This window comes from Eschscholzia californica, unplaced genomic scaffold (assembly GCF_041429995.1).
Source record: "Eschscholzia californica isolate CP2 unplaced genomic scaffold, dmEscCali1.0.p SCAF_1, whole genome shotgun sequence".
NCBI lineage: Eukaryota > Viridiplantae > Streptophyta > Magnoliopsida > Ranunculales > Papaveraceae > Eschscholzia > Eschscholzia californica.
In genome coordinates this window covers 84,105,167-84,114,503 of record NW_028238198.1, presented here as the reverse complement: position 1 = coordinate 84,114,503, position 9,337 = coordinate 84,105,167, and the positions used below count along the sequence as shown (strand labels likewise).

The window sequence follows — 9,337 nt, the reverse complement described above, 5'->3', positions numbered from 1 at the left end:
ATTTTATAACTTTAACTACATGATAGAAAAATACAACATTTATGTTGTTAAAGTAGAAAGAATGATGGGTCAAATATTTGCCTTTAAGAACCCTTATCAAAATTAACAAAGCTAATGATCAAATCAACTAGTAATATTTTAAAATGGTATATTGTTTAACCCTTAATTGAGTTAATGCCAAAAAATCTAAAGGATTTACAACAAATATACCTATATTATTACATTTAATGGTTTTTGTTTATGCAATATGCAATAATAACTCTAGGGTTTTTGTTTATGCAAATGTACCATAAACAACTCTCAGGATCCTAAGATATATATAATGAGATAAATGCAACAACATACCAAAAACATCAAAACCATCCTATACCATCTCCTATAAATATCTCTTTTGTGCTCCTATTTTTTCTTCATCTTAATTACCTCTAGCTTGAAAAAGCTTATGGCAATTGAAGAGAAGAATATGAGTGCTGGTAGTGCTGGTGGCGTCGATGTAGGTACAGGTGGGAGTAGTGGTACTGATAAGAAAATCTCCTTCATAGGCGTAACGAAGCGCACATGGGGAAAATACACTGCTAAAATTTGGAATCCATTCACTAAAAAGAGACAGTATGTTGGAACGTATGATACTGCAGAAGAAGCTGCAAGAGCTTATGATGAAGAAGCTATACCCCTCATGGGACCAAGTGCTAGAATTAATTTCAATGATGGGAAAAAGTGTATTGAAAGGGACAATTCTGAGAGCAGTTCCCAGAACCTTCTAAAAGCACCTGTTGGAAAGCTCCCTCTATTGAGTGATCAAGGGAGATCACCACCTCTTGACTCTCAAAGAGGTCATGGTAAAAGGAAATTTCTCTCTTCTACTAGTAGGACTCCATTCTCTCCATTTGGGTTTTCAGGGTATAAGTATGAAGAAGTCAAAGAAGCCTTGAAGAAGATGAAAGTGGAAATGAATGAGGAGAAGATGAAAGAGAAAGTGGGCGAGGAGAAGAAGAAAGAACCATTGCCCTTTGATCTTAATCTCCCTCCCCCTGATGTTGATTCTGATGGTTGCGATGAACTGTATTTGAATTAATATCTTTTTTTTTTGTAACTGGCTGGTGCTATTCAGATGATTTGTGCAATTGTGCTACAATAGCTAATATATTTTCAAATACTTCAAATAATGTATTCGTTATCGTGAAATAACAAACTTTTATTTAAAAGGAAATTGATTTCTACACATTTCGCTATTCACTGATGCATTTTTTTTTTAATTTTTTTGGTATTAAAATGAAGCTAGTACACCCGTACTATATTCCCACCAGTTAAAGAGATAATTTATGAATTAGCTTACGAATCCTTGTGATACGTTATTACAACTATGTTCTATCTTGTTTGCGTAATTTAATAACATCTTAACGCCCAATCACATTATGAATAACATTTTTTGGTAGTATTATCAAGTTAAGTTCGGCTCCTCATAAAAGGAATAAGTCTGTGAAGGTAATGTTTAATTTCGGCTTTTGTCACCATTGTCAAGAATTATGACCTTATTACATGCCTTTGGAGCACATGTTGGAAGAACCCTATTAGAAATGAACATTATGTCTCTAATTATTGGTGGGAAACAAAAATTGGTAAAGGGGAAATCATAAGTTTTTTTTTTTTTCCTTCAACAAATAAAAATTTAATGTCCTGATCAAGAAATAGAAGAAACATTTGTCATCAAAAAAAAAAAAAATCTTTATGATTTGTTAGAGCACAAAGAATATCCGTCTTAATTAAAATAACCATGACGAAAGTAAACATAAACCTAATTTTTATCTCACAACTAATGTATTCCCATTTTGGGAGATTTTATACGCAATGTCTAAACGGGCAACCATTGAGAAAGGTCACAATTAACCATTTTAAAGCGAAGTAACACGTACTGACGTACAACCTCGTAGCTTGTACTATTAACATAAATGGGCTCAGAGACGAAAATGGAGGAACATACATGTTATCAATTTTTCGCTCTGAGTTTCAATAGTCTGCAAAAGATAAGATAGTATTTGAGAACTTGGAATATCTTCTTGAACTCTGACAGAATTGGCGAGTTTTGCTACTAATCAACTCATCCAAACCAACCTAGAGTTGCCCAACGGGCGTACAAGCCCGATACGACCCAAAAATGGTCATCCCAGCACGATCCGTTTCATAATGAGGATGTGGGAGGGTTTGGGGTCATGCAAAATCTTGCACAGTATCTGTAAAACCTTTTGGGGCGGGCACCAATGGCCAAGACGGTGCACAACACAAACCTCAACCCCACCAAATCGAGATGTTTGGTTTCTTAAAAGAAATTCAAAGATCAGTTTCACCGAACACTTCATACAAGCTGTGAGAATAGTCCCCCACGGGAGAAAGGTGATCTAGTAACCAATAATATAATGTCTAAGTCCTATCCACTCATTGCCGATTGGTTTTGAGTTGGATGACCACAAATTTAACACAAGTGAACAAATTATCACAAAATCATATCACTACACAACTACATTGATATTGGTCGGAACTTTCACATTTAAACCATGAAATGAAATTCTTGTTCAGAATACAAAACTAGTTTGATAATAAGAAAACTAATGAACTGAAACCCAACTGAAAAAAAAAGATCGATTTAGATTCTATACCAAAAATAACATTTTGAAAGTATCTTTGAAGTTCCGGCCTTCTTCTCTGTAAAATTCTCCGTTTTGGCCTCCAGGATCGAACTCTATCTGTAATTTAACCTTTGAACCATTATTCGCCTCTATGTGTATCATATGTTTGGAGATTAAGGTAGTAACCTGGAGTGGTTGTGTTCGTCTTCATAAGTGACGATAAGCATCGAAGGATCTTCCAAACATCTATCTACTTGCTTCCTTGCCGGGCAACCTCTCGTGCTGCTGCATTTATAGTATGCCCTGCATAAGTTAAAACTAGTATTTCTCACTTAACTTCATCCTTGCCATAATCAAACTTAAAATTCGAGCAATAACATTAAAATAGTGTCCAAATCTTTATCTGCTGACCAACAATTTCGAATCCTCGTCTATCCGTTGAAAGGCCTATTGCCGAAGCCAAAACTTAACCAAATACAAAATTTTGAATTTGAAGGATAGAGATATTTATGGCAAGACAAGGGCAAGAGGTCAAAAGTATGAACGTTCTGTCCACAATAAATCATTAAATTACAAATGAAGGGTTTCCCCTTTCCTTTCTAGATAGATGATGTATAACTAGCTACTTCAGTCAGTTCAATTTTTTTCTCAACGAAGTCTTTTGGATCATTTACGCGCCACTAAACCGAATCAACTTTCCCGAAGATGGAGGCGAAGCATAATAGTAATATTGTACAATCTCGACTTAAAAAAAAAATCTAAATGTAATAACTAATCTTAACCCACAAGTAGAAGATGAATAAGAAAGAACACGAATATATACCGAGGGTGGGGCGATCCTTTGATTGGTTTCTGACCATACTTTCTCCATGAATACTCATCACTAGGAATATCTGCAATCTTGTCACTAATAGCAGGCACCTTGATTGATCTTTTCACTCTCAATTTCCTACAACAAACATACATAAAAAAAAGTTATCATGGTTATCAATTAAAGATCATCAAAATGTCAAGTGAGATAAAGAAAATCTAACCTTTTCTTTGAGCAATGGCCTCTCACACTACTTCCGCATTTCACAATTCCATCTTCTACCTTACAAGGGCACTCCCCCTCCTTAAGGTTTTGCATTGAATTTTGATTCGATGACTGCGTTTCCTCGGTCAAATGAAAGGGTTTTTCATTCAAATTAGGAACATTTCCATTAATGCTCAATGATGAAATTGAAGATCTCGTGGGTTTATCGTTAGGGTTATCAAAATTGAGATTTGTCCGACCATTGGTATTGTTTATATGCTGAATCTGAGATCGCTGTTGTTCTTGTTCTAGCAAGAACTGATATTGGGTTATTGTTAGAGGAGGTATTAGTTGGGAATTTTGGAGAGGATTCTTAGAAAGATGACTCATTTCTGAAATTGGGTTTTCACCAACTACATTTTGAGTGGGTTTGAAGGGATTTTTAGTTGATGAACCCAGTTCTAAAGTTGTGACATTTGGGATGATGAAGTTGAGAGGTTTAGCTGAAGTTATGGAATTAGGGTTATCTAAGAACACATTTTGTTGTAAATTGGGTTGAGATTGATTCTTTTTTCTAAATCTAGCATGACCCAATCTAGTATTGAGACCAGAAATTACCCTCTTGAACTTCTTCACTGCTTGTCCTGTTTCCAAACTTAATTTTGTATGTTCAATTTGATCCAAGGGTTTAGATAGTAGAGAAAGAACTCCATGAGAGCTCTCTATAGCTTCTTTATTAGCTTTCTCAATCTCCTCCATTATTTCCTTCAAATATTACTTCCTCCAAAACCCTAAAAACCCACATTCCAAAAACATCAAACACATTCTAATAAATCAATCTTAAAATCAAATTTCATCAAATACCCATTTTAGAAGAGCAAAAACCCAGATCAAATTGGTCAAAGTTTTTACAATTTTCATATTCAACATCTGTTTCTTTTTTAATCTTTAGATGAGGGAAAACAGACAAAGTAAACAGACAGAAAAGGTTAAGCTTTGAGCTTGTTCGAAAATTTAAAGAGGAAGAAGCCAACATAATCTGATTAAACTACAGTAATATAAGTGAAGAAAATTAAAAACAGAACTAAAAAACAGAGACACACACCTTTTTGTTTGATTAAAAGGTAGTAGTGAAACCCTAGACTCTTCTTCCATGACAATGTAAGAGATTGAGTGAGAAAGAGAAAACTTCTCTCTCTCTCTCTCTCTCTAGCAAAGAATTGGAGATTATACACAATTTACAGACTAAAAGGAATAAAAACCAAAATCCAATCTTTTACATAGTTGGAAGAGAGGGAAGAGGGACGAGTGGAAGGACCATATCAATAATCTGCCCCACAGAGAGGAGCTAAAACTAACATTAAAGGATTACTTCTATTTTAGCCCCTAAATCGGGGGCAACTGAAACCTTAGCCACTATTTTTGAAATCCTCACGGTGGGTTTCATTCCAAGGCAAAATCTTATCAATGATTCAACAAATGTGAAATCATTGATGAAATTACAGACGAGACCCTCAATAGATGACCGATACAGAAGATAATAGAGATCAATGAGACGGAGAGAGATAGACATTTGTGAACCCAAAATCGCAAGTCTAATCAAAATAAACAAACAAATATAGACATTTTTAATTTTGATTCTAGTCAACTCCAACCGTAAATTAGATTTCGTATTTGTCTTGCAAAAACACTACTTAAATTTGTTTTTTTATATTTATTTCTATGAAATCTAATAAGATAAATACGCATACCTATACGAAGTTTTGTACTTCGATGTCCAACCTTTGCGTTCCACACTCAAAAGACAACTTGGCCTTTGTGGGGTTTCTTTGAATCCTCAAACTTTGACAAAGGAATGGGAGGAATACATGAAAAAGGGAAACTAGGTAAAGATTAACTAAGATGAACACAAGACTAGGCTAGAAAGTGAAATAGAGAAGGGTGCCATGGTTGTGTCTGTGGTACTACCTCTGTGGCCTTATATAGAGTTTTTTTTTGATAAATGGCCTTATAAAGAGTTCATTTTTCTTGCGACAAAAAAATAGAGGTCGTCATTTTCCTTTTCTGTAAAGCACAAAATATATTAAGATCTTCACCATTTAATGTTTAACTTAATTCAACAATTGTTGTTTTGTCAACGGCTAACTCAAACAAAGAAGGTCTGATGACACGTTTACTGACAAACTTTCAATAATTTATTACTGGGATTTTGAATGACACCTTGCGCTCTTAAGCAACGTTAGTTATTTGATTTTGTTGATATCTTTTAAAGGCAACACACATGGAACCAAATTCCTCCGGACTGTTTAAGTAGAAAACCACCTAAAATGGTATATTGTGAACCTGGGGATCGATGATGCGCAAAGTGTTTCTTATCGGACTAGCCTGAACCTGACCCGTTTTAGGGCGGACTCATTACACACTGACCCATAGGAATTATGAGGCAAACCCCCGGGTAATATCCTGATTCCCATTTGGGCTAAATTTTGAGCCCAATGGGGCAGTCTGGACCGACCCAATAGTGAGTGCTGGTTGGGACAAAGGCCACCATTCCATTAGAACTCACCTAATTTTTTATTTTTATTTATTCCAAAAAGTTATAAAGTTTTAAGTTAATCTTGTTGGACAACTATTTTATTATCTCGCAAACAAATATGTATAATTACTAAAATTTTACTATGATAACAAAGTTTACATTTTAATGTTTTATATTTCTAAATTAAAAGTGTAATTAAAATTTTATAAAAATATTGATATCCATTTTCATATGTATCGGGAGTTAAGAACATTTTGAAGATCATACTGCCAATCTAACTAAACCATATATGTTCTCCCGTTATTACTTGTTTTTGTTTTGGAAAAACTTCTAACTTACTGAATTATATCAATTTTTAGTAAGTCAAACTGTCACCTTTTTTGTTTCTTGGTAATTCTTTAATTTTATTTTTCCAATAAAAGGTTTTGAAGATTTTAGGGGAAATAAAAAGAGACCAAGGAAGTAAGAGAGAGTTTTAGGATCTTTTATCAATGTTATTACTTTCAGGAAGAAAGAATATCATGTTTTTTTTTTATGAAATCAAAAGAATATCATCTTTAATTTCTTATATTTATAGCATATTCAATATAGATACCATATTTCAAATCATTAACAAACCACTTGATTACTTTTAGGATCTTTACCATATTTAACATAGATTGTCAATGATTAATATCCTATTTAATGAAGAGATGACGAGAGAGACAAAGATTTAGTGAGAGAAAGAGAATTGACTAAAAGGGGGTACTTATGGAAAATTAACAAAAGAATTAACTGTCCATGGATGGAAAAATGAGGTTATCTGGGTATTTTTGATAAATTAGAGGACTAGGCAAGAAACTGGTCATAAATTAGGGGGTAACATGAGAAATAATCCTTTAATGTTTCGCTTAATTCAACAATCATTGTTTTGTTAGCGGCTAACTCAACCAGCGAAAATATGATGATACGTTCCCTCACAAATTTTGAATAATTTATTATTAGTTTCCTAACGAGAAATTTTTATGGCTTTTTATGTACGAGGATTTCATTTCTTACGTATACAATCCTTAAGAATCCTTCTGTATTTGATTTTGTTGCCTTCGCGATATCTTTTGTAGATAACATGATTTGTATGGTCGCAACACGTTGAACCAAATTCCTCGAGATGGTTTAAAGAGGGGTTATTTCCTAACTAGCTCCCAACTTTGTGATCGGCTTCCTGCCTAGCCCCCTACTTTATCAAAAATATCCAGATGACCTCCTTTTTCAGCTACCGTTATAACTAGTCATCACCTCTCTCTCATTTAAGTCATCGCCTCTCTCTGCCACCTCACCTTCTCGCCACCTCATCGTCTTCACCGGCGAACGTCGCCGCTCGGTCAATTTTTCGGTCGGCAACCTTCAAACATAAAACAAATTGTTTATATCTCCTATCTCTCTAATTTTTTTTTTCAATCTCTTCTCCTCTCTCTAAAAACTCAGGCGAAGGGAAACCCCTTCGCCGGAGGTGAACAAACCTTCATCACGAACAGACCCTCCGGCGAAGGGGTTTTCCTTCGCCGGAGTTTTTAGAGAGAGATTAAAAAAAAATTTAAAGAGAGAGAGAGAGAGGAGAGATAAACAAATATATATATTTTTTATTATGTTTGAAGGTCGTCTGCCGACGACCTTCGCCGGTGAAGACGATGAGGTGACGAGAAAGTAAGGTGGCAGAGAGATGCGATGAGTTGGATGAGAGAGAGGTGTGACTAGTTAACGGTGTTATAACGGCAGGGTCGGTCCTGAGTTTTTGGTGGCCCGAAGCGAGCGCAGAAAATGTGGCCCTATACTATATGCAAATCTAAAGTCGTGCTTATTGTTGAAACTGTATAAATTCGTAAATATTATTTTATATATACAACAAAATGGTACTAATAATCACAATCACTTGAATGTTGTTCTTTTTAGATTTTTTTTTGTTCAAAAAAACTAATGATTGTTGAAATCAAAATTTTCAGTAAGTTCTTTTTAAATCAACAAAATATCCAAATTATTAAACTTTCTTGTGGCATAGTAGATCGAACATAAGATTTAATCAAATTCGACTTAGAGAAATTTTTTCTCCAGATGCAATAGTAACATGATAGTTAACAAAAACTTGTGAGGAATGCATTTTGGGTAGAATCCTTCTATATCTATCAAAAAATTTGACACTTTAGTCGATTTTTTATTTTTCTCGTTACAAGTTACTTTCAGTTCTTAGGACAAGTCAAGTCCATCTATATCATATAACCTATTGTGCTTTAGAAAATTTCGAAGGAGTAATTATTCTCTTAAATCTTTATAAAACTTTAACTTTTTTGACAATTACAATCACTGAAATTTTGTTCTTCTTAAATTTTTCGATGCAAAGTCACTAATAATTGTCGAATAATCAAGACTATCAACCATATCCTCCTCAAGATAATATAGCTAACCCGTTTAACCTTTCTTTCGACATAGTAGATCGAATATAAGAATTAAAAGACACTTCAACACTTCAATTGACTCATTTAGAAAATAAGACGAAATCAAAAGACATTTAACCTTTCTTACGACATAGTAGATCGAATATAAGACTTAATCAAAAGACGCTTCAACACTTCAATTGACTCATATAGCACTTCAATTGGTCTTTTGATCTCATTTGGTAAAAGACGCTTTAACACTTTCAGTTTAGAAAATAAGTCTAGTCCGTCTATGTCATATCCCTAATTATGCTTGAAAAAGGTTTCAAGGCGACTACATAAATCTCTCAAATCACCATCATCTTGGGAGTTTAAATTTTTTAACTCAAACAGCGACAAAATATTTCTTTGTACTTCTGAAATTGAGCAACTTACAACAAAAAACCATAGACTTTGTTTCTAGAAATGAATAAACAGTCTGGTTTGGCACTTTGGCTTGAAGAAAGGAAACGATATTGGGATTTCATGATTTAGATATTTAAAAAATATTTTTGTTTCACAAGTCAAGCAAACTGTTAGGCCCACCATTCATTTAAAGATCATCAAATTTGGTGGCCCTTTTTACTTAACATTTGTTAAATGGGGCCTTTATAATTTTCTTAGATAGTTGGACTTCTTATATATTTCTTAAAGAAATTAATGTCTTGGTGGCCCCTAAAAGCTGGTGGCCCGAAACGACGCTTTGTTCGCTTTG

General features: G+C 34.2%; 2 protein-coding genes across 3 annotated transcripts; one reads left to right on the top strand and one right to left on the bottom strand.

Annotated features, from left to right (window-relative positions):
* Positions 1-442: 442 nt before the first annotated feature.
* Positions 443-1,075, top strand: LOC147570228 (ethylene-responsive transcription factor ERF055-like). The gene has a single exon (XM_086664221.1). The coding sequence runs from the start codon at positions 443-445 to the stop codon at positions 1,073-1,075; it is 633 nt and encodes a 210-aa protein (XP_086520347.1).
* Positions 1,076-2,520: 1,445 nt separating this feature from the next.
* Positions 2,521-4,895, bottom strand: LOC147570227 (putative WRKY transcription factor 39). Of its 2 annotated transcripts, XM_086656785.1 has the most exons (4): positions 4,745-4,895; positions 3,659-4,430; positions 3,448-3,573; positions 2,521-2,927 (listed from the first exon to the last, which is right to left on the bottom strand). In XM_086656785.1, exons 2-4 carry the CDS (start codon positions 4,396-4,398, stop codon positions 2,798-2,800), a joined length of 996 nt encoding a protein of 331 aa, XP_086512911.1. In that variant the 5' UTR covers positions 4,399-4,430; positions 4,745-4,895; the 3' UTR covers positions 2,521-2,797. The 2 variants fall into 2 exon arrangements, with proteins under 2 accessions (XP_086512911.1, XP_086512912.1); XM_086656786.1 differs by lacking the exon at positions 4,745-4,895 and having other exon boundaries at positions 3,659-4,607.
* Between the last annotated feature and the right edge of the window lie 4,442 nt (positions 4,896-9,337).

What these genes read in the sequence shown, in the direction of transcription:
- LOC147570228 (XM_086664221.1), top strand. Translation starts at nt 443, where the DNA reads ATGGCAATTGAAGAGAAGAATATGAGTGCTGGTAGTGCTGGTGGCGTC.
- LOC147570227 (XM_086656785.1), bottom strand. Translation starts at nt 4,398, where the DNA reads ATGGAGGAGATTGAGAAAGCTAATAAAGAAGCTATAGAGAGCTCTCAT. An exon ending in GGCCATTGCTCAAAGAAAAG is followed by an intron (nt 3,574 to 3,658) that starts GTTAGATTTTCT and finishes TGTTTGTTGTAG; the next exon opens with GAAATTGAGAGTGAAAAGAT. An exon ending in AAAGGATCGCCCCACCCTCG is followed by an intron (nt 2,928 to 3,447) that starts GTATATATTCGT and finishes TAACTTATGCAG; the next exon opens with GGCATACTATAAATGCAGCA.